This window comes from Trachypithecus francoisi, unplaced genomic scaffold (assembly GCF_009764315.1).
Source record: "Trachypithecus francoisi isolate TF-2019V2 unplaced genomic scaffold, Tfra_2.0 Lachesis_group2, whole genome shotgun sequence".
Classification (NCBI taxonomy): domain Eukaryota; kingdom Metazoa; phylum Chordata; class Mammalia; order Primates; family Cercopithecidae; genus Trachypithecus; species Trachypithecus francoisi.
Window position 1 is genome coordinate 86,550,079 of NW_022681465.1, and position 25,275 is coordinate 86,575,353.

General features: G+C 38.4%; 2 protein-coding genes across 3 annotated transcripts in view; one reads left to right on the plus strand and one right to left on the minus strand.

Annotated features, from left to right (window-relative positions):
• DHX29 (DExH-box helicase 29) overlaps positions 1 to 12,174 on the minus strand; it is a 59,037-nt gene extending 46,863 nt beyond the window's left edge. For both annotated transcript variants that reach the window (XR_004429827.1, XM_033179572.1), the window contains exons 1-5: positions 11,772 to 12,174; positions 3,300 to 3,373; positions 1,987 to 2,100; positions 924 to 1,053; positions 94 to 239 (exon numbers count right to left, since the gene is read on the minus strand). Coding sequence is in view for 1 of the 2 variants with exons in the window: in XM_033179572.1 (XP_033035463.1) it covers positions 94 to 239; positions 924 to 1,053; positions 1,987 to 2,100; positions 3,300 to 3,373; positions 11,772 to 11,952 (645 nt within the window). In the remaining variant the exon portion in view is untranslated. The remainder of the gene's footprint in view (positions 1 to 93; positions 240 to 923; positions 1,054 to 1,986; positions 2,101 to 3,299; positions 3,374 to 11,771) is intronic.
• MTREX (Mtr4 exosome RNA helicase) overlaps positions 12,168 to 25,275 on the plus strand; it is a 131,610-nt gene continuing 118,502 nt past the window's right edge. Inside the window, exon 1 of the mRNA XM_033179573.1 lies at positions 12,168 to 12,527. Within this exon, the coding sequence (XP_033035464.1) occupies positions 12,394 to 12,527 (134 nt within the window). The 5' untranslated portion in view covers positions 12,168 to 12,393. The remainder of the gene's footprint in view (positions 12,528 to 25,275) is intronic.

Here is a 25,275-nt window from a genome sequence, read left to right on the forward strand (position 1 = left end):
ATGTTACAGAAACCTAATATTTGTACTCTTCAAACAGTTACATGTGCTCCATTCTGATTTTATACAACTTTAAATGCTTAATTCTTAAATTACCTTAATCTTAGGGTCTTCTTCATGTTTTTTGGTTTTAGGTTGCAATGGAGGTGAAATAGTGGCTTGTATTTGAGGAGACTGAAATTTAGGCCTACTTTTAGGTTGTTGCCCTTCAAATTCCTGACTGAATCCTTCAGGAAGTGCATCTTAAAATAAAAGAAACTACGCTGAAAATAAACAGGCATATGATACATAAAACACACAAATATTTGTTAAGCATTTGTAAACCTTGCCTAGACTCAGAGCACCTAATTTTCTTCTATTCCCTTATCTCCTAAGAACAGAAATCCTAAGATGAACCTGGTTTTATTTGTCAAACTAGAAGTGAACATATTCATCAGATGATAGCTAACCCTCTTCTATTTGGTCATTATTTCACCCTCAATGTTAGGCTCCTAAATTGTCATAAGATCTTAATCCTTCCCACTCTTTGGCTGTCTGCCATAGCATGTGGTAGTATCCTTAGTCACCACAAGCCGTTTGCACTCCAGATTCTTGGCAAAGATTACAATCATGATCCTCTGCTTAGTAAAATACTATATATTCAAGGACAGTCCTAATTTCTAAACCAAAAACCAGGAGACACGCAAACCTTGTATTAAGGACATAGCAAAATAACAATCAACAACTGAACACAAAACATAGTATTTTCTTGCATAGGTCACAATCTCTAAGGAAAATATCCTGAAAAGAACAGAAGGTAAGAACACTTTAAAAGTAAATAATTAATGACAGTGAAAAAATATGAGTATGAGCCAAAAGGTTGATACAAATACCAAAACGACTTCAAAAGGTTTTAGAAACTGAAAGAATTTAATGATACTGTTTACCATCTGAAAGGTTTAAACAGAGCCAGTCCAAGGCAGAATGAAGGTCACCTCCACATAAGAGTGTATTGGTCATGGCATCTTCAATGTCCTTTGTCTTAAATGAAAATGCTTGTAAAGCCATGTATAAATCCTATGACAAGCAAATATAAAAAAAGTCACATTTGTCAAAGTTCCCTTCCTGTATTACTAATTATTCCATTCATTTTAAACCAGAAACTTTGACACAAATTATAATTTCAAAACAATCTTTTTTTTCCCAGTTAAAAATGAAATGTGTTTATTGAATTAAGAATTTGGAAACCAGAGATCTTTAAAAAAGAGAACCACGAGAAATTATTCCTATTTTCACTGTCCAAAGATACTAAATGTAGTATATTTCTTTTAGTCATTTTTCCATGATTTTGTAAAAAATAGATTTCACTTAACATTATAACATAAGCACCTTCCAAAGTTAGTAGAAACTCTGCATCATCACTTTGAATAGTTACATAACATTCCACTGGGTGGACATATCCGAATTTAATTTTATATTTTTCTATGGCTGAACACTTAGGATTTTTTTTTTTATTACAAGCTGTGGTTCAGTGAACATCTTTATACATAAAGATAAAGCATTTTAACATACTTTCTAAAGCATAATCATTAGTTAGGCAGAGCTGGGTTCAAATCCAGACCCTGTTTACTAGTAACCTTACGGTATAATTTATGTCATCCTTGCAAGCCTCCATTCTTTCACTTGAAAAAATGGGACCAAATACATCCACCTCATAGGACTGTTGTGTCAGAGAAAATGTAAACAAAGTTCCCAGCACAGAATCTAACATAGTAGGTGCTCAATAATATAATTCTGGGGCTATAGCTTAATTTTCATATCACCATTTTAATGTGTGCACTTGCACCTCCTTGATTTAATGTGTGCACAATTCCTTCTCTATTCTTAGAGATGGACATGATCTATATAAAATCTCAATGGACGTTGTAAAGCCTTTTTTTTATCTCACATGAGGAGCTGTCTAAAAATGCTTCACTAAAACTAAGGAACTTAAAAAAGTTTGCAAAATACCTGCAATTTTTTGGCAGTAAGTCTTCCAGAAATCATTCCTTTGTCATTATTTTGCTTTTTATGCTCATTGATCACTCCAATAATTCTTTGCTCTAGTTTGTTATTAATTACCACCTGTTAAGGCCAAAAAGGTCATATCATTTAGAAGCTAAATTATTAAAAAATTAAAAGCTTATCATACAGTTTTCTATATTCCTGCCAACCAAGCCCAAAATTTCAGCTAAAATCAGATACAGTAATTATCATTTTTTGGACTACCACCCATTTGACCACATTCCTATCATTTCTTTAAGAAAAAATGTGGCATGAAAAAAGCAACAAGATAACACATGGCAAGAAAAAGCCTCTCAAGGGCAATGTCACTTGGACCACCCTTGGGTTGTTGTCACAAAGACAGATTCCTAAGCTCTATCCCAAACATACTGAATCAGAATTCTTGGAGGGAGCCCAGAAATCTGCCTTAATGTAAACCAGCGCAAGCACACAACCTAAAAGAATGAATGCTACACTAAAAAGAGGTGTAACAAGTAAAACTGAAAACTAAATATATAATAAGAAGCTACACAAAATCTTTTGGCTTCTAGACTTTGATTCCTACTTTTTCCTACTAGCCATTTTATTTTCTGTTCTTTTGTTGTTTTTGACCTAAAAGTACACAAGCATCTACTTACAAAAATATCTTCCATTTATTACTTTTTTAACTAAATGCCTACTATAAACTAAGCCCAAAAATATAATTCAGAAATTCGCAGTCTAGCCCAAAAAATATATATAAAGAGACAAGTTATAACCCAGCATGCCAATTCTCAAAAATGATATATCAAGTAATAGCGGAATCACCAAGAAAATCAACTTGATGAGTTATAAAGGACTTCATAGAGGTCACACGGGTTGACAAATAAAAAGGGGAAATAAGAGCACTCTATGCAGAGAGTACATGGGTAAAAGCTTGAAGTTGTAAAATCACAGATTTAGAAGAACAAAAGAGATATTCATGAGATGTCCCATGAACTAAAATATTAAGTAAAGATCAGAGTAGTAGAGAGGAGGGTGAAAAGGTATTCTAAGACAGAGCTGAAAAAATGTATATGCCATGCTTAGAAGTTTAGATCTTAACCAGACCTTCCTTCATTTCTTACAGTCTCTCAACATATGTGTATGATTTACTTCTTTTTAGTAGAGATTAGCTCTTAGAATACTATTTACAAAAATTTAAAACACCCCATCATTTTCTTACATTTAAGGATACATCTTTTTTTGAGGAAAAAAGGGGGGAACATTTTTTGAAATGACTCAAAACCTTGGTTACTTACTTTCAAAACAGATTTATCCAGATTTGCAGGACCACTAGAATCGTTTGCAGAATTAAAACTATAAATTTTTGGACCTGTAAATAACACAAACAAATAGACAAGGCAATTTAATGATTAATATCTATTACATTATTTTAATTTTCCTCTAAAGAACGCTAAATATTAAATATTTGATTTCAGCTTTTTCCCGCCCAATACTTCACCAAATAACTCAATCTAGTAGCAATATCCTCTCTAAATTTTAAACATTTTACCAATTAGCATTCCTCCATGTTAACCAGTTTCTCATAAAATGCAAATGCCTACGTATCTTTTAGGTTAAATCTATCTTTATCCTCAGATCTTTTAGTCAGATGCTTTTCTCCCAGCACTTAGCTGAGGCAAAACTTCTCAGAAGATATGACGGTTGGCAGAGTAGATGGACAATTTTAAAGAAAAAGCACTCTTTCTTGAAGGTGGTATGCTAAGTGAAAAGGGAGGTGGGAGTTCCTATCATCTTTTCTCCTTGAAGTCCAGGGTTGCTATAGTTTCCTAGGGCTGCCATAACAAATTACCACAAACTTGATGGCTAAATACAACAGAAATTTATTCTCTCACAATTCCGGAAGCCAGAAGTCAAAATTATGGTGTGAGCAGGACCATGCTCTCTCTGAAGGCTCTAGGTAAGAATCCTTCCTTCCCTCTTCCAGCTTCTGGTGGCAGCATAACACCAGTCTCTGCCTCCTCCTTCACATGGCCTTCTTCCCTGTCTCTGTGTCCAAATTTCCCTCTCCTTTCTCTTGACACTCATCATTGGATTTAGGGATCATCCTAAATCTAGTATAATTTCATCTCAAGCTCCATAGATATGTAGAGCTTATTTCCAAACAAGGTTACATTCTGAGGTTCCAGGTGGACATGAATATTTGGGGGGACGCTACTCACTCAACCCACTACAGTTGCCAAGTCTGTTCCAGTGAACAGAAACGCTGTCTAGTCTCAATCCTCTAACGATGAGTAACCAGGAAGCAATACACATTATTTTCAAACTTTTGGTGTCATGACCCCTTACTCTCTTAAAAATTACTGAGGATCCAAATAGTTTTTGTTTATGTGGGTTATGTCTGTTGATACTTAGCATATTATAAATTATAAGGGAAACTTTAAAATATTCATTCATTCACTGAAAATAATAAATCTGGCCAGGTGCAGTGGCTCATGCCTGTAATCCCAGCACTTTGGGAGGCTGAGGTGGGAGTATCCCTTGAGCCCAGGAGTTTGAGACCAGTCTGGGCAACATAGTGAGACTTTGCCTCTACAAAAGTTATCCAGCCGTGGTAGCATGTCTGAAGTCCCAGAGGCTGAGGCAGGAAAACTGCTTGAACCCAGGAGTTCAAGGCTACAGTAGTGGCTGCAGTAAGCTGTGACTGCAACACTGCACTCCAGCCTGGGCAACAGAGTGAGACCCTGTCTCTAATAATAATAATAATAGGCCAGGTGTGGTGGCTTATGCCTGTAATCCCAGCACTTCGGGAGGCTGAGGCAGGCAGATCACATGAGGTCAGGAGTTTGAGACCAGCCTGGCCAACATGGCAAAACCCCATCTCTACTAAAAATACAAAAATTAGCTGGGCCTGGTGATGCATGCCTGTAATCCCAGCTACTTGGGAAGCTGAGGCAGGAGAATTGCTTTAACCCAGGAGGTGGAAGGTTGCAGTGAGCCGAGACTGCACCACTGCATTCTGGCCTGGGCGACAGAGCAAGACTCTGTCTCAAAAAAACAAACAAAAGAACCTCAACAAAACAATAATATTAATAAAAATAAACCTGTTACATAAATATAAATGATGCTTTTGATGAAATGACTATATTTTTCAAGACAAAAAAATTTCCGTTTTTGCAAATCTCTTTAATATCTGGTATCTTAGACTGCTCAGAGTGACACAGCAAAATACTACAGACTTCTGGATGGCTTTACCATCAGTTCTGGAGGTTGGGAAGTCCAAGATTAAGGTATCAGCAAGGTAGGTTTCATTCTGAGGCCTCTTCTCTTGGCATGTAGGTGGCCACCATCTTGCTATATGTTCAGATGGCTTTTTTCTCTGTGCTTACTCAGAGAAACTGAGCTCTTTTAGGTATCTTGTAAGGATACTAATCCTGTTAGATCAGGGCCCCATCCCTATGATCTCATTTAACCTTATGTACTTCCTCAGAGTCCTTATCTCCAATTATAGCCACATGGTGGGTATGTTGAAAAACACACGAATTTTTGGAGGACACAGACATTCAGTTCATAACATCTGGCTTCTGCATTCAATCTGCTGTAACATTACACATCATGTAGCCACTGGACAACCTCACTGCATAATCATGAGAAAATGAGCGTGAAAAATGGCAAATAACATCTCAGAATTATTATGAAAATAGTTTTCACTTCATGGAGCCCTTGGCAAACAAGTCTCAGGTTCCTTAGGACCTCCTGAGCACACTTTGAGAACCACTGTTGTATAAGGATGATCCCAGGCCAGATGTGGTGGCTCACGCCTGTAATCCCAGCACTTTGGGAGGCCAAGGTGGGTGGATCACCTGAGATCGGGAGTTCGAGACCAGCCTGACCAACATGGAGAAACCCCATCTCTACCAAAAATACAAAATTAGCCGGGCGTGGTGGCGCATGCCTGTAATCCCAGCTACTCGGGAGGCTGAGGCAGGAGAATCGCTTGAACTCAGAAGGCGGAGGTGGCCGTGAGCCAAGATTGCGCCATTGCACTCCAGCCTGGGCAACAAGAGTGAAACTCCATCTCAACAAAAATAAATAAATAAATAAAAGAGAATGATTCCAGAATCATAAATCTACTTGCATGGTTTTTACACACCTTAAAATTAAAAAAGTATTTTTTGTACTTTGAGACATTTAAACATTAAATGTTCTTATGATTTTAAAGTCAAAGACTTTACTCTCTGCTGGGTTACATTAAGTTCTTCGTTTTAAGATGGTAGCTAATATAATTAGTTTTTTTTTTTTTTTGAGACGGAGTCTCAAAAAAACTGTCGCCTGGCTGGAGTGTAGTGGCCGGATCTCAGCTCACTGCAAGCTCCACCTCCCGGGTTTACACCATTCTCCTGCCTCAGCCTCCCAGTAGCTGGGACTACGGGTACCCGCCACCTCGCCCGGCTAGTTTTTTTGTATTTTTTAGTAGAGACGGGGTTTCACCGTGTTAGCCAGGATGGTCTCGATCTCCTGACCTCGTGATCCACCCGTCTCGGCCTCCCAGAGTGCTGGGATTACAGGCTTGAGCCACCGCGCCCGGCCAATTAGATATTTTAAAAGAACAAAAGTTTTTGAGAATAACTACTTGAAATTAACTTGTACATCTGGGCAGTCTGAAAGAGAAACATTTGTGGTTCTCTGAATTAGTGCTGTGCTATAGTTATGTCGGAGGTACCCAAAGCTACCTGGCATATGTAAAAAGATAATAACAACTCTGGTATAGTACTGTTAGTGTCCTTATCTTCTAGTCTCAAACTTTACCTTAATTCTAGCAATCTCTCTCATAAATTCATGTCAACGGTCATAAAGGATAGTATATATTTAGTAGTCTTTAACTATTTCTGGGGGATCTTATCAATTTTAGTAAGCTTGTGCACAAATTTACCATGCAGTTTTAGAGGTCCCCAAATGCATCAAGAGGCCCCAGTTACAACCCTTTTAAAAAGTTACAGATAGATGAGCAGTCCATTACCAAGATTACACGGAGAAACAGTTCAAAGTTGATGTGTTACTGACAAGAGTAAGACTGTAAATTCCTTTAAAAATGCTAGTCTGGGCAACATGGTGAAACCCGATCTCCACAAAAAATACAAAAAAATTAGCTAGGTGTGGTGGCTTGTGCCTGTAATCCCAGCTACTTGGGAGGCTGAGATGGGAGGATTGCTTGAACCTGGGAGGCAGAGGTTGTAGTGAGCCACTGGACAACAGAGTGATCCTATCTCAAAAACAAAAACAAACACAAACAAAAAAACTGGTTGGTTTTTAATTTACCCAGTTGAAAAGATTAAAGTAAATTCTCATGTCTCCTCCAAACAATTCACCTAAGAATTTCAACTGTATCACTTCCTTGAAATGGGCTTATACTGCAAACTTCCAGAGGGTAAATAAAAGAGCTGAATTTCTGAAAAATGATCAGAGAAATCAAGGAACATTCACTGGGCCACATTCACTTTTGCCAAGTAAAGTGCATACGATTTATGACAGCTACTTTCCTTATTGCCTGGAGACTTTTACAATTTTTGGTTTTGTGTTAAAGATGGTGGAAGTTACTGGAAATCTGACTGGAAGCAAGGATGTTAGTATGCAATATCTCCAAGGCAAAGTATTATGAATTCCAAATTCATAAATGAAAGGTCATGGGATGACGCAACATATATAGCTGGCTCTCAAAAATATTTATTACATTAAAGTTGAAGCACAGACAAACTGATTTCCTCAAAATGACTCAGCTAATTAAAAAAAAAAATCAACCAGAATCAGTTTCTTATTGCCCAGTATTCTTTTCTTTTGCTACATATTCTTTTTATACTGTATTTTAAAGGAAAAAACAATGCTAATGACCCACTATGACTAAGACATTCACTTTGAGTTGTTAGCACTCTGATTCCCTTCTGATCAACAGTGTGTACATCTGCAGAATGGTTAATCAAGCAAGGGACCAAAACAGGGACTGTGGTGGTAAACAGATCCAGTCCCTGTCCTCATGGGGCTTATAATCTGGAACAGTAATATAATTAGTAAGCAACTAATTACTGAAATGAGTAATAAAGCGGAAGTGCAGATTGCCAAGAGAATAGATGAGGGTGAACTGATGTAGTCTGAGCAATTAAGGCCTGTGAGGAAGTACACACTGCCAGGGCCGCCTGACTAATCATTTTGAAATGTAAACCAGCTAAAGTTTCTCCTTTACTTAATACCAATACCGGCCCCCACTTCCCACTGCACTTGCTCTGGCTCCTTCCCAGACTTCCAGCCACATTTTAACTCTTTCTTCCTTCACTCCAGCCACACAGCACTATCTTCTTACAACATGTCAAACTTGTTTCCACCTTAGGGTCTTTAGGCTTCTTTCTCCCTCTGCCACAAATACTCTGCAGATCATCTCAGTTTAAATGTTTTCTAAGGGAAGCTATTCCTATTCCAAACCAAAACAGACCCTCTGTTCTCCATTTAATCTTTACCAAGTCACCATTTTCTGCTCCTCATAGCACTTTTCCTATTTTGGTGACCCTAAAAAAAAATTATAATGGCTTTTATAAATTTGTAACATCCATTCCCCATTCTTATTCCCCTCTTAAAATTTTAAGCCTCAACTAGGTTCAAGAATTTTCAGAAACACAAGCCTCTTGGTTGGAAGAGAAAAATTACGGAACCTCTCATTTCGGTCTCAGTTATAACATGATAAAGCAGCTTAAAATTATAATTAGGCTAAGGAAGTGACACTTCTAAAGCGAAAGCACAGGAATGGAAAGAAGAAAGAAAAGAAAAGAAAAGGCAAAGGGGAGGACAGTAAAAGAAAGATGGGGAAAGGTCTTGCTATTCCTATAACACTCCAGGCCTTTCTCAAGGCCTTTCTGTTCCCTCTCCCCAGAAGGCTCTTTACCCAGGCATCTGTGTAACTACTTTACCTGCCTCCTTTCCTCAAATGTCACCTTCTTATATGATGCCTTCCTTCCGTGACCATCCTATTTAATACTGAACCTCTCCCCACCCTCCTCCCTATTTGGCCTCTTCAAACATTCTTTGATGAACAAATGAAATGAAAAAAACAAGAGTGGTAAGAATACCCCAAATTGTGCAAGCCATTTGGTTATTTTGTACCTCTACAATAGAGGACAATTTTGACCAGCTGTGCTGTGTACAATCCTTCAAACTGGAAAGATAAGGAGGGATGGAAGTAGAGTAGAACCATTACATTTACATTAGGAACTACACAGAGTTGAGCATTTTTCCACTTTTTTTCTGCAAAATAGATTTATTATATGTTATACTATATATTAAAAGCACCCCAAAATAAACCCAAAAGTTATGTGCAAATTTAGTAGATAACCTCTAGTTTTTTTCTCTTGATTTCTTGGTCTTAATAATTCCTTTGAACTTTCCTTACTAGTTATCCAAGAAATTTTCTTCATGACGATATGCACAGCACTGGAGTAGATACTGGGGAAATGTTAACACATATCCATAAAACAGTTCCTACCTCCTGTAATTTTGTAGGATATATAAAATGTATAATTATTTACATATCATAAGGCAAGACCTAACTATCAAAAAGAATGATTTAAACAACTATGATACGTCAGTTGTGAATAGCAGGAAGAATTCAAAAGGGAGTTGTTATCTGAAATGGATATTTTAAGGTTTTGGTAGACGATGTTAGGGACAGATTGCACACTATGAAGAAAAACATGGCAAGAATAAATATGAAGAAGAAGAAAGCCAAGAGCTCCATTTGGAGAAATGAAAACATACCAGATTTGCTATAGTTGAATAGAGGAAATATTAAAAGGCTAGAAAGAGGGTTTTAGAAGCTAGCTAAATGATTTAGACTTTATTGCAAAGTCAGTGAGGATGCCATGGAAGAAAACAAGAAGTGTTACACGACCAAAGCAGCATTTCTGAAAGACCAGTCTGATGCTGATATGCAAGACCAACTGGAGGGAGCAAAATGAGCACAGCTATGGAGACCTATTAAAAGACTTTGTTGGTACTCCAGGAATTCACAGGTACCTAGACTAGGGTGTGAACTACACAAATGCAAAGTGAAATATGGAAAAACAGAAACAAGGAAGTCAAAGGAAAAGTTAGTTTGGGGAAAGAAGAGTAGTTTAGTACTAGCCCTGTTAAATTTGAGATGCTTGCAAAAAATAGGATCAGAGGATCCAGGAAAATGTATAAATTGCCGACTTGAGCTTGAAAGACAGACCATCTATAAAGGAAAAGATAGAAGTAATGGAAATAGATGAACACTCCTAGAAGGGCTTTAGGAGTGAACTATACCGTCAAGGATTGACACCTTGAGAAAGGGTCACATTTTGGGGCTGGAGGAAAGGGAAGCCAAATAATACAACAAATGACTATCAGTTCAAATAATTCACAGGAATGTCAGTAAAAGACAAAGGAAAAGTAAAAAAGAGGCTGATCCACACAGTAAAACTGCCACAGTTGTCAGGGAGAAATTCTATGTATTTGTAATTACAAGCATATTAACTCTATAGCTAAAACACTACAATAAATTGCAAGGCAAATAACTGTTTCCACCAGTTCTAGGTAAACGTCTGGTACCTACCTACTTTTTCAGTCTCATCTCTTTTCCTCCTTTGGCAATGCTTTATGTTCTATGAATTCCTCAAGAGCCCTAAGCTCTTTCCTGACTCAAAATTTTTACACATGATGTTCACTATCCCCGCCTGGAATACTAATTTCGCCATGCTTCACAGAGTCAACTCCTTTTCATCCTCCTGATCTCAGCTTAACAGTTACATTTCCAGACACTATCCATGATACCTGCTCATCCCCAGAAAAATTTGTCTTCCCAGGCTTTTCTTTGTGGCACTTATCTATTATAAGACTATAAATATGTCTGTGTGCGTTATCTGTCAGTTAATGCCTATCTCTGACATTAGACTGGCAAGCTCCATGAGGTGATGTCTCTATTTTGCTCATCACATTCCTCATATCTTATCAGATACATACTAAATATTTGCGTATATACACATAAATGCTCAGCAAATATTTATTGAATATTCCAATAAGTACAAGCAAACAACCCCAGAAGAACACAACAGCATGTAATTGTTCAACTTTTGAGCTCAACCGTAATAGTGGCCTGCTCATCTGCAGCAGGAATCGGCCATCTACAAGTTGAGTTGTCAAATCAATTTGTAAAGTAAGCAAAAATACATGTGGCGGCAGAAACCAGCGCGGACAATTTTACAATAGGTTACATGTAACCAATGTGTAACCAGTGTGTAAGTCCTGTAATTTTTATTAAGTACTGATTTTTCCAGAACGCATGGAGACACTAGATTGCTACTGAAAATGATATGAAGAACAGACAGAAAATGGGGCTGGCTGGCACCAGGAGGTCAGGAACTCCACTCAGTACTCGTCTTTGCATTAGTGTAGCTAGCTGAGACGGTACTGAGGATGGATCCCCGCTGAAACAGAAGCTAATGGAATTATTTTGTTTTTAGAAGGGGGAAAAGTGTGAGTTAAAAGGGAGATGCCAGGCTGCAACAGGGTTACTGTCAGAATTTTGGAGGCCCAAAGAGCTTCGATTTTTAATCTAAGACAAGGCCATCCCATGGGGAGCTAGCAGCCCGAGTGTTGGGAGATAGAAATGTTGGGCCCGAAGCTCCTTCCGGGTTCTAAGGTCCTTTCCTCAGCACAAGCAGCAGGGTCTCAGGGGAGACAGCCAGGGGCTGGGGGACCCCTCGTACCTTGCTTGATACGGGGCTCCCTGGCGCTGGCAGCGGCAGCAGGGGCCGGCCTCGACACCGGCTTTTTGCTTTGGGCCTCCCCGGCAATTCCAGCCTCTGCAGATTTGGCTCTGGAAGCAGACACGGCGGCCCGGACCACCGCGGCCGCTGGAGCCTTGTGTTTCTTGTTCTTTCCGCCCATGTTGCAGCTGCGGCAGAAGATCCTTCGCGGCCCAGGCCCTGGCGCCACTACTACACAACCGAGAGCTCTTCACATTCCCCGGCTCCGGGGCCGCCACCCTGAGCTTCGAGCTGGGCTTCTCGGGGCTGGGGCGACCGCTGCCTCGCAATTGGTCGAATTCAGCAGGCTCCGCCTCGTCGAGTCGCCAGCTGCCTGCCACACGCCAGGCTCCGCGAGCCACTCTCGCTCTTTAGCCACTGAGCAGCTTATCCACTTCAGGTCCGAAAGGAAGGGAAAGCAGGGGGAAAAAAAAAAAAAGTATCACGGGAACACTTTTGTTGGTCGTGCGACTCGACTACTTTTGTCTCCTGCGGGCCACTGTTGAGCCTTCAGGAGACGTCACCGTCTTCGGTCGCGGGGCATCGTGGGTAGGAGGGAGATTCGCTCTCAAAGCTCCGAAAGATGGCGGACGCATTCGGAGATGAGCTGTTCAGCGTGTTCGAGAGTGACTCGACCAATGAGGCGGGAACCAAAAAAGACAAGGAAAAGGACAAGGGGAAATGGAAGGGGCTTCCAGGGTCTGCAGACAAGGCAGGGTAAGGAAGAAGTTCTAGTTGTTGCTTTTATTTTTTTTCTCGGTGCTGGGGAAGAAAACACTACTCTCTTAGGAAGGAGCACGAGAAAGTGAAGTGTACATTGAGTGGCGTTGGGAAGTTAAGGGGTTCCAGAAAAAAGCTGGAGAGGGTGGAAGAACGTTGTTTCGGGGAAGCGGGGTGTTGGCGTTTCGTGGTGTCTGCAGGCAGCGTGAACTTCTGCTTCACTTCCCTTACGTCGATGTTACTGTTTCTATCCCCGTCTTCGCGGTTGTCTCCTGGGGCTGGGTTCTGTAGCCACAGCACCAGCACAACACCTGGCACATAGTCGTTAATAAACAAAACGAATGATTGAGTAAAGGGTGAAAAAGTTAAGAAAAAAATGATATGAATTGATTTGGAGGGGAAAAGGCAGATGATAACATGAGACGGGAGAGACATTTAATCTCCAAAATGTACTAGTTCTCTTTTCCGTAGAATGGAGATAATAGTGCCTACCACTGGTGGTGATGTGAAGATTCAGTGAGATATACGTGTAAAGTGCCTAACCATGGTCAGCTAGCTATCACTAATAAATGCTAGCTACCGTGAGTTTGTTAAGAAAAAATTTAAAAATTACTGGACCCTACCCATATGTTTAGACTGGTGCATACAGCCACCAGAAAGTGTACAGATCTGTTTATAGTAGAACAAGGAAAAGCTATTACTTAAAGTAAGGTGATTAATTATCAATCAACAAAATATACTGTTGGCATAGTGGGGCCAGATACCCAATAGATGCTTGAAATTAAATTAGACATGATTTTGCTCTCAAGGAATTTTCGGTGCAGGGAAAGAGAACAGGTACACGTAAAAGAGTTACAGTGTAGGTGAGGAGGTGATGAACTTAAAATGAATGGTATATACAATTAAGTGTTATAAAAGAACAGGAAAGGGAGATACCTATTTGTGACTTTCAGGAAGGCTTACATACAAGAGGATATTCTGAGTTGAGGAAGTTGTATTGTTAATGGTGCCAAGTTTGTTTCTTTGTTGTTAGGAGCACAAATTGGGCAAGAGGAACTATTAAACCTAGGGACTACAAGAGGTAAGACTGGAAATATACATTAATTTGAGATCATGAGGGGCCTTGAATATCAAGCAGAGGAGTCTTGATTTCATTTTTAAAACCCTGTTGAACAAGGTGATTGGATAAGTAGAATGATAGTTTAGGAAAATTAATTTGGCAGTGGTTGGCAGAGTATTATAATAGTATAGGGAAAGAAGATAGACCCTCATAATAAGAAAGTAAATTAGGAAATTATGGTATCTGGTTATAAAGATGGAAAGAACCTCAGCTCAGGCAGTGTCGGAGGAATGAAAACGTACGAACATGTTAGGGAAAAGATGGACAGACCTTCGTTAATTAAGGAGAACAAGGGAAGGGAAGTCAAACGATGTTTAATTTGCATGTCGGTGAAAAAAACGGGGACGTTCAGAGGTTTTGATATAGAGATAAAATTAATTTAGCTTAAGACAGTGTGAAGGAATGCTAGTATATCCATAGGAAAATGTCCACTGGGTAGTTTTAATAGAGTTTTGTAGAGTGACCAGGACTGGAGGTATATATTTGAATATCGTTTGAATTGGTCTCCTTGAGGTGGAGATCCCTGTGGGAAAGTAAGTGACACAACACAGAACTTCTGGAGAGGGTACATAAGCCTAAATGAGAAATGAGAGGCATAACAGAAAATTCTATCAGGAGTGTGAAATGTCACATAATGGAGCAAAGTGGAAAAATAGTCTACTTGCATTAAGTTGGATTGGGAGAGTTTGGGGAAGCTTTTCAGAGAAAATAAGAAAGGAGGACCAATTATTTTTGTTTTTTTCAAGACAGGAAGTAATAGTTGCTAGAGTGTTTGAATGGGCAACTATGATGTTATGAAGACAATACATATGTAATTTACCATGTTAGTATATACTTTACCTCAAATTTGCTAGGGTAAAATGAGTTTGATTTGCATCGTAGTTGGGGTAAGCTGTTTAACAACCTTCCAAAATGAAAAGAGGAAATAAAAATCTAATTTACATTTAATTGTATTAGGAAATGAATATTAGAGAAGGGAAATAAGAAAACAACAGAAGAACATTGGTAGCTTAAAGGGTTTTGTTTACTACCAACACTTGTAGCAAGGTCTTCTAGGTATTTTTAAGAAAAAAAATACTGGCCGGGCGCGGTGGCTCACTCCTCTACCCACTTTGGGAGGCCAAGGTGGGCAGATTGCCTGAGGTCAGGAGTTCAAGACCAGCTTGGCCAAAATGGCGAAACCCTGCCTCTACTAAAAATACAAAATTTAGCCAGAGCTGGTGGCAGGCGCCTGTAATCCCAGCTACTCGGGAGGCTGAGGCAGGAGAATCGCTTGAACCTGGAAAGTGGAGGTTGCAGTGAGCCAAGATTGTGCCACTGCGCTCCAACCTGGGCAACAGAGCGAGATTCCATCTCAAAAAAAGAAAAAAAAAGAAGAAAAAATCCTATTTGCTTGATTGCAGTGACCATACTAACATGCATAGTGTGATTCTCATGTGATCTGGGTAACATAGGAGGGCAAATCATGGAACTTCAGAGGAGCTTGCCCTTTGTTTAGTATTCTAGACCAAGTGGATGCTTTTTAAAAAAATTATTTCTTTATCTTTTAGAGATGGGGGTCTCATTTTCTCACCCAGGCTGGAGTGCACTGGTGCTTAGCAGCTTACAGTAACCTAGAACTCTTGGCCTCAAGCATTCCTCCCCGCTCAGCCTCCTGAATAGCCAGGAGTACAGGTGCACACCACCATGTCCTGCTAATTTTTAAAATGTTTTATAGAGATGGGTGTCTCACTGTGTTGCCCAGGCTGGTTTCAAACTCCTGGCCTCAAGCAATCCTCCCACCTTGGCCCCTCAAAGTGTTGGGATTACAAGCGTGAGCCACTGTGCACAGCCAGTGAGTATTTTTAAAAATAACTTTATGAGAATTGTAAAACTGTGTATATTATATATAAAATAGTATGAAGAGCTTCATGTACCCATAACTCAGCTTCACCAATATCAAGTCATGGTCAGTCTATTCCTACATCTTTTTTTTAATCAAATGCAAGTTGTTTTTTTCTCCCTAAATAGTTCAGTATTTATGTCATCCAGCAAAACTAACAATAATTCCTTAATATCGTTGAATACTGAATCTGCAGTGAGATGTCCCCAGTTGTCTCGGGTGTTTTTTGATTATTGGTATTTGAATCAGGATTCAGACAAAACCCTACACTGTTTTTATTGTTATATCCCTTAAGTATTTTATGCTACAATAGCCTCCCTCTTTTTTCCTTCTGCTATTGATTTCTATTTTGGAGGGATGAGTGAGGGGAGAAACCAGGTCATCTATCCTGTGGAGTTTCCCACATCTTGGATTTGTTTTCTTAAACTGTCATTCAACTTGCTCCTGTATCCTCAAGTATTTTCTGTAAACTGGCCTCATCCCTAGAGCTGCATTTTGTGACGTAATAGCCACTATCCTCACATAGCTGTTGAGCACTTAAAATATGACTTGTCAGAATTGAGTTGTCCAGTGAGTGTAAAATGCACACCAGAATTGGAAAAGTTGATATGAAAATTGTAAAATATCTCCTTAATTTTAATTTGGTTGTAATTGAAATGATAATATTTTGCATACATTGGGTTCAATGAAAGATATTAAAATTATTTCAATAGTTTCTTTTTACCTTTTTAGATGTGGTTATTAGAAAATTTTAAATTACATATGCAGCTTGTAGCTTGTATATGTATGTATAAATACTAGACTGCTCTGATCTAGTGGCTTGAGTAGATTCAGGTTCAATTTATTTCCTATTTCATTACATCATGATGTCTGAATAGTCTACTGTTCTAAGATCGACAAGTTGGTGAAAATAGTATCACCTGATCCCTCATCCACCTTTCACATGATGGCTTTAGCACCTAGTGATAATTGCCTAGGTTCATTACTTCACTAGTACTTGCACAGTGGCGATTTTCTATTTTTATCGTTTCTCTCTGCATTTATTGCCTGGAATTCACCTATTAAAAAAGGCATTGTCTCATCAGCTGTTTGTTTACCTTGAAATACAGTTCATGAAAGGCAGGATAAATGCTTGATCCTTTAACAATTTTTAAGGAAATAAGCTGTGCCCTAAGGAAGTTTCACTGGTGACCAACATGGGTGTATGATTATGTTTAGTTTCTTGGTGAATGAGTGGATTTTTATATATTTACTCCTTTGCACCTATTTCTTCTTCTTCTTCTTTTTTAATCTTACTGGGGTATAATTGAAGTGCAGTAAACCACCACAATCAAGATAAACATTTCCATCACCCTCAGGAGTTTTTTTGTGCCCCTTTTTAATACATCCCTGTCGTCACCTATCTAAGAACTAATATTTTCTAGAATTTTATTTAAATACATTATGTATTCCTTTTACATGGCTTCTTTCACTCAACATAGTGCTTCTGAGATTCAGTCATGTGGTGTATATCAATAGTTTGTTTTTATTGCTGAATAGTATTCTGTTTTATGCATATACCATATTTGTTTATACCTCCGTTATTGGACATTTGAGTTGTTTCCGTTACATTTTTTGAAACTTGGATTTCCAATGTTTTGATCAGTGAGCACTCTTTAGGTTGGCTCTTGTGTCTGTTTGACAATACATCATCAGTCTTTGATAGCTTATGTGCTTTCTGGATTTTCTGGACTCACTACACTTTCAGTGCCAAACTTGCAATCAGCCATATCTCTAAGGAGTCTCTAGTTTCTTATAATGAGAAGTGTTATTTTGTGCTTAGGGTACACAATGCTACTGGATTTCATTGCTTTTAGGTTTTTACAGTACAAAGAACTAGGGAATCTTTGTTATAAAAAATAGAATTCATACGGACATTTCCAATACAGTTAATATCACAGGGTTTTTATTTAACTTTTTGGAATTTTATAAATGTATCATTTCTGGTTTCTGTTAAAAATCCTCATTCCTAGGCCAGGCACATGGCTCATGCCTGTAATCCCAGCACTTTCTGAGGCTGAGGCCGGTGAATCACCTGAGCCTGGGAGTTCAGGACCAGCTTGGGCAACGTGGTAAAACCTTGTCTCTACAAAAAAAAAAAAAAAAAAAAAATTAGCTGGGTCTTGTGGCGTGCATCTGTAGTCCCTCCTAATCAGGAGGCTGAGGTGGAAGGATCGCTTTAGCCCTGGGAGGTTGGGGCTGCAGGGAGCTGTGATCATGATACTGCACTCTTTTCTGGGTAACAGAAAGAGACATGTTTAAAAAAAAAAAGAAAAGAAAATCCTCATTCCTGCTGATAATTACATAATTAAACATTTTATTATATATACTTATAATAGTTTAAAAATAATTTTGCTATTAATAAGATATTGAATGCAGTTGTGGTTCTTTTTGCCCTCAGAATATATCATGGTAACAGTGAAAATACTCTGTAGTAGTTCTTTTCTCTAAATGTTTATCACACTAATTTGATATTTATTGTGTTCATTTGTTTCAGTGTATTTACAGTTTTTAAGAATTGCTAAAAATTTTTAAGAAACTGTAAAAGATTTTATAGTTCCAAAATCAAAATTTAAAACAGTACATTCTTGCTTCCATCCTTACCCCTTCTTCCATTTCCTCCCTCCCCTTTAGTTTTTGCTTTGTCTCATTTGTTTTTGAAAATACCAAATTGCATGTACATGTTTGTCTATCAGTTTTCTTCATTTCTCACTTCTTGTGCAAAAGGTAGCATTAAAAACTGTTCATCTGTTTTTACTTGATATTTTGACCAAGAGATCATACTATATCAATATGTAGAGAGCCTTTTTTTTTTTTTAAACAGCTGCATAGTTGCAATCCTTCAATCAATGTTCTCTGAATGGACATGGTATTATTTTCAGTCTTTTGCTGTTACAAATGATGCAACAATGTCTGTTTTGTACAAGTCTGTTTCATGTTGTTGTTGTTTGCTGTTTTATCTTTGGAATCGGTTCTTAGAAGTGGAATTACTAGGTCAAAGAGAGTAACTAAGTAGGCATTTTTGCTAGGTATAGCCAAATTCCTCTCCACAGGAGATACACCATTTTGTGTTTTCAACAGTGTGGTAGCAATGACAGTCCCCCAGTGATGTTCATGTCCCAATCCCTAGAACATTTGAAATTGTTAGGTTACTTGGCAAAGGAGAAAGTTGCAGATGGAGTTCATGCTGCTAATCAGTTGACCTTGAGGTGGAGAGAGAAGTCTGGATTATCCAGGTGGGACGAAAGTGATAACAAGGATTCTTAAAGTGAAAGAAGGAAGCTGAAGGGAGAGAACCAGAAAGACAGCAACAATAGAAGGGTTCTGGCTGACTTTAAAGGTGGAGGAATGGGGTCATAAGCCAGAAAATGTGGGTGATCTCTAGAAGTGGAAGTGGCAAGGAAATGGATTTTCCCCCAGAGCCTTCAGGTAAGAACACAGCCCTGCCAACACAGTACCCTAATTTTGGTCTTGTAAAACCTATATTGCACTTCTTTCTTACTGAACTATAAAACAGTAAGTTTGTCCTGTTTTAAGCCAACCGTCCCCAACCTTTTCAGCACCAGGGGCTGGTTTCATGGAAGACAATTTTTCCACAGACCAGGGGTAGGGGGATGTTTCCGGATGAAAGTCTTCCACCTCAGATCATCAGGCATTAGATTCTAATGAGTGCGCAACCTAGATTCTTCCCATGTACAGTTCACAGTAGGGTTTGAGCTCCCATGAGAATCTAATGCTGCTGCTGATCTGACTGGAGGCAGTGTTCACTCACCCGCTGCTCACCTCCTGCTATGCAGCCTGGTTTTCTAACAGGCTATGGACTGCCTAGGGGTTGGGGGCCCATTTTAAGCCACTGGGTTTATGGTAATTTGTTACAGCAGCAATAAAAAGCTGATACAAACACTAATGTGGGAGAGTATTTTATGGCCTTTTTCACACAGTGTATTGAACTTGGATTTTTGTCAGTGAGATAGATGATTACATGTATTTCAATTCGTGTTAATTTATATTTCTTTTTGTATGAATGAAGCAAAGCATCATAAGTTCAGAGGCTATTTGATTTTATTTATGAATTGTTCATACCTTTTTTTTATCTTGAAAAAAGTGAATAGTTGGTCCTTCTTAAGTTTTAGGACTTCTTTATAGACCAGGAATATTATTCCTCTAACGTGAATTGCAAATATTTTCCCCAGTGTTTTGTCATTCAGAAAAATTTTAATATAGTCACATTTATCATTCTTGTTGCTCTTGGATTTTTTGTCATGTTTTCTTCAAATCATTGTATGGTTTTGTTTTTTACATGTGCATCTGATCCATTTTAAACCAGTGCTTTTCATTGTGTTAAACAGGTTGCCCAGACAGTCTAAAATCATTTTGACAAATATTTGTAATTATTTTTATTATATAAATTTTTTTGAGACAGAGACAACAACCACAGAAAAAACACATATTCCATTGTGGCGTAGAACAATAGTTAACCCATTGGGGATTACTATCAGGTTAACTTCTTTGTAGCGCTCAGAATAGAACTATTTCTGAGTATATGTGTACTTCATACAAATTTTCATCAACTAAGAAGGTTGTTGTTCTACACTAGCATTTAAAAAATAGTCTGTATTTATGATTGTGTATAACTGTACAGAGAAGTACAAGACTGTGGAGCTGGGGGCAGTGGCTCATGCCTGTAGTCCCAGCTACTAGGGAGGCTGGGGCCACCCTGGATGATACAGCCAGGACCCAACTCAAAAAAAAAAAGGAAAAAAAAAAAAAAACCTGTGGAACACTTCCATGATTGTTTTATATCTTGGCAGAAATCAAATAAACACAGTTAGGAGTTACAACAGAAGTGTTACTACTGACTTCACAGAAATAACCATCAGAAACTATCATGAACACCTCTACACATACAAACTAGAAAAACTACAAGAGGTAGATAAATTCTTAGACACATACACCCTCCCAAGACTGAGTCAGGAAGAAATTGATTCCCTAAACAGACCAGTAGTGAGCTCCAAAATTCAATCAGTAATAAATAGCCTACCCACCAAAAAAAGCCCAGGACCTGATGGATTCACAGCAGAATTCTGCCAGATGTACAAAGAAATACTGGTAGCATTCCTACAGATATTATTCATAAAAATTGAGGAGGAAAGACTCCTCCCCAACTTACTCTATGAGGCCAGCATCATGTTGGTATCAACAACGGGCAGAGACATAACAACAGAAAACTTCAGGTCACTATCCTTGATGAACATCAATGCAAAAATCCTCAGCAGAATACTTGCAAACCAAATCCAGCAGCACATCAAAAAGCTAATCCACCATGATCAAGTAGGTTTCATCCCCAGAATGCAAGATTGGTTCAACATACAAATATCAATAAATGTGATTCATCACATGAACAGAGACTAAAGACAAAAAACCACATGATTATTTCAATAGATGCAGAAAAGGCCTTCGATAAAATTCAACACCCCTCCATGTTAAAAACTCTCAATAACCTAGGTATTGAAGGAACATACCTCAATATAATAGAACCATCTATGACAAACCCACAACCAACATTATACTGCACAGGTGAAAGCTGGAAGCATTCCCCTTGAAAACTGGCACAAGACAAGGCTACCCTCTCACCACTTCTATTCAACATAGTATTGGAAGTCCTAGCCAGAGCAGTCAGGCAAAAGAAAGAAATAAAGGCATCCAAATAGGAAGAGAGGAAGTCAAATTATCTGTTTGCAGACAACATGATTCTATATGTAGGAAACCCCATAGTCTGGGCCCAGACACTCCTTCAGCTGACAAATAACTTCAGCAAAGCTGCAGGATACAAAAATTAGTGTACAAAAATGTTTAGTATTCTTATATACCAACAATAGCCAGACCGAGAGCCAGATCAGAAAGGCAATCTCATTCGCAGTTGCCACACACCTCCCCTGCTCCCCCCACACACACACCCTAGAAATACAGCTAACCAGGGAGGTGAAAGATACATGCAATGAGAATTACAAAATACTATTCAAAGAAATCAGAGAAGACACAAACAAATGGAAAAACACCCCATGCTCATGAATAGGAAGAATCAGTATCATGGAAATAGCTGTAGTGCCCAAAGCAATGTACAGATTCAATGCATTCCTATCAAACTACCAATGACATTTTTCACAAAACTAGAAAAAACTATTTTAAAATTTATATGGAACCAAAAATAGCCAAGGCAGTCCTAAGCAAAAAGAACAAAGCTGAAGGCATCATGTTACCCTACTTCAAACTATACTACAAGGCTACAGTAACCAAACAGCATGATACTAGTACAAAGCAAGCACATTGACCAATGGAACAGAATAGAGAGCCAGAAATAAGGCTATACATCTACAACCATCTGATCTTTGACAAAGCTAACAAAACGAAGCAATGGGAAAAAGACTCGCTATTCAGTAAATGGTGCTGGGATAACTGGCTAGCCATATGTGGAAAATTGAAGGTGGCGTTCTTTATACCATGTACAAAGATCAACTCAAGATGGATTAAAGACAGATGCAAAATCCAAAACTACAAAATCCCTGGAAGACAACCTAGGCAGTATCATCCTGGACCTAGGAACGGGCAAAGATTTGATGACAAAGATACCAAAAGCCGTCGCAACAAAAGCAAAAATTGACCAGTGGGATCTTATTAAACTTAAAGAGCTTCCATACAGCAAAAGAAACTATCAACAGAGTAAACAGACAACCCACAGAATGGGAGAAAATTTTTGCAAACTATACCGTTGACAAAGGTGCAGCATTTATAAGGAGCTTAAATTTACAGGAGAAAAACAGCCCTATTAAAACGTGGACAAAGGACACAAACAGACATTTCTCGAAAGAAGACACACATGGGACCAACAAGCATATAAAAAAAAGCTCAATATCACTGATCATTAGAGAATTGCAAATCAAAACCACAATGAGATACCATCTAACACCAGTCAGAATGGCTGTTACTAAAAACTAAAAAAATAGGAGATGCTGTCAAGGTTGCTGAGAAAAGGGATCACTTAAAACTGTTGGTGGGAGTGTAAATCAGTTCAACCGTTGTGGAAAGCAGTATGGCAATTCATCAAAGAGCTAAAAACAGATATACCATTAGACCCAGCAATCCCATTACTGGGTATATACCCAGAGGAATATAAAGCATTCTGCCATAAAGACACATGCATGTAAATATTCATTGCAGCACTATTCACAATAGCAAAGACATGGAATCAACCCAAATGCCCATCAATGACAGATTGGATAAAGAAAATGTGGTACATATACACCGTGAAATGTTATGCAGCCATGAAAAAGAATAAGATCATGTCTTTTGCAGGAAAATGGATGGAGCTGGAGGCTATCATCCTTAGCAAACTAATGCAGGAACAGAAAACCAAATACCGCATGTTCTTGCTTATAAATGGTAGCTAAAAGATAACTTATGAACACAAAGAAGGAAACAACAGACACTGAGGTCTACTTTGTGGGGGGTTGGAAGGAGGGAGAGGAGCAGAAAACATAACTCTTGGACACTGGCCTTAATACCTAGGTGATGAAATAATATGTACAACAAACCTCCATGACGTGTTTAACTGCGTAGCACACCTCATGTACCCCCAAACCTAAAATAAAAGTTTAAAAAGACCAAATACTTCTGCTTGGCACATGTTCTTCTCTAGGCGAGACACAATGGTTGTGCACAACGGTCACTGCTTAACTTTTATTAACACTTAACAGTGTGAGTACTTAAAAAAAAAAAACTTCTTATTTGACATAATTTCAGACTTAGAGAAAATATGTAATAATGGCACCAAAATTCTTGTACACCTTCACTCAAATATTCTAAATTTTAACATTTTACCACATTTACTTTTTCCTCTCTTTCTCTTTCTTCCCATACATGCGTATGTGTATGTGTATGTTTGTGGATATATGCTTTTTTCTGAACTGTTTAGAGTAAGTTGCAGAAATGTTGCCCGTTTACCTCTAAATTTCTGAGTTGCTTAGTGTGTGTTTTCTGAAGATGAGAGCATTCTTTTATGTAACCACAGTTCAGTTTATAGTTATCAAAATTAGGAAATTATATATTGATAACAGTACTGTTACCTAATCTGCAGACTTATCTAGATTTTATCAATTGCTTTAATGTCCTTTATAAGAAAATAATTCTATATAGAATTAAGTGATTTGGTTGTCATGTCTTTTTTCTCTCATGTAGTATGTACTAGTCTTTGAATTTCATGACTTAACATTTTAGAATGTGTTGCTAGGTGTTGCCAAATTCCTCTATAGGTTAGAGATTGATTTTTATCCTCTGTGATTACAGGCTAGTTACCCCAGTTTGGGTTTGTTGGCCAATAAGTTATAATTAGATGTTGGCCAAATTTGTTGTTTGGGTTTAATGACCAATTTGGTGCTCTTTCTTGTGCTTTATATAGAGCATGCTACCCTTATGAACTAAGAAGAATAACGTTCTCAGATGGTTTCAGTAAATTAAAACCTTATCCTTAAAATGTAAGCCGGTTATCTGCAACACTTCATTTCCAGCCTTCCTGGATAACTTCTGTGTTTGTGTGCAAGTTCCACATGTGACATACATAACAAGTTATGAGAGAAATAAATAACTGGAGTCCTAAAAGTCTGACATGCAATATTAAAGAGTAATATAGCACTTCTGACTAGAAGTGTTCTACCATGAATTTCAGTTTCTCAAAGGTTTGGGAACTTTCATGTTTCTTTGTTTTGTAGACTTGAACCAGCTCCTGGTAGTGTTTTAAATACAGTGGCTTAGTTGTTGCTTACTCAGAGATAGAATAATAGAATGTTACACTTAGAAAGGATCTTAGTTATTGTCCAAATGTCTTATTTTACTGAGGCCCAAGGATGTTGATGGCCTGTCCAGAAGAGGTTCGCAAAATGGGACTAGAATGAATAGCTTTTTCGCAAAATTGGAGGTGACAGAATTTATAAATTTTAGGTTTCACTAAATATCAAAGAATGAACTTCATTATGGAAAGGTTGTTCAAGCATATGAATCAGTATTATTGTGTTACCCTATATTAAAAATTCTTTTTGTTTTTTGTTTTTTGTTTTTTGAGACGAGTCTTGTTCTGTCGCCCAGGCTGGAGTGCAGTGGTGCGATCTCGGCTTACTGCAGGCTCCACCTCCCGGGTTCACCCCATTCTCCTGCCTCAGCCTCCGGAGTAACTGGGACTACCGGCGCCCACCACCACACCCGGCTAATTTTTTGTATTTTTAGTGGAGACAGGGTTTCACCGTGTTAGCCAGGATGGTCTCTATCTGCTGACCTTGTGATCCACCAGCCTCGGCCTCCCAAAGTGCTGGGATTACAGGTGTGAGCCACCACGCCCGGCCTAAAAATTCTTTAAATAGAACATAAAAGTGTGCAGATTATGGGATGGATTTCTAGAGTATATGAACACATCCATGCAACCACCATTCTGTGCAAAAATATAGAATATTACAGAAACCCCTCTGTGCCCCTTAGAGAAATAACTATCCTGGTAGCAACATGTGTTAATTTTTTTGTTTGGGACTGTTATGTAAGTGGAATAATACAAAATATATTTTTATGTTTGGCTTTGGCTCAAAATTGTTTGCACAATTCATGACCGTAAATGGAGTAGCAGTTCTCAGAGTGTGACTGTTTTGTTATGGGATAAGAGG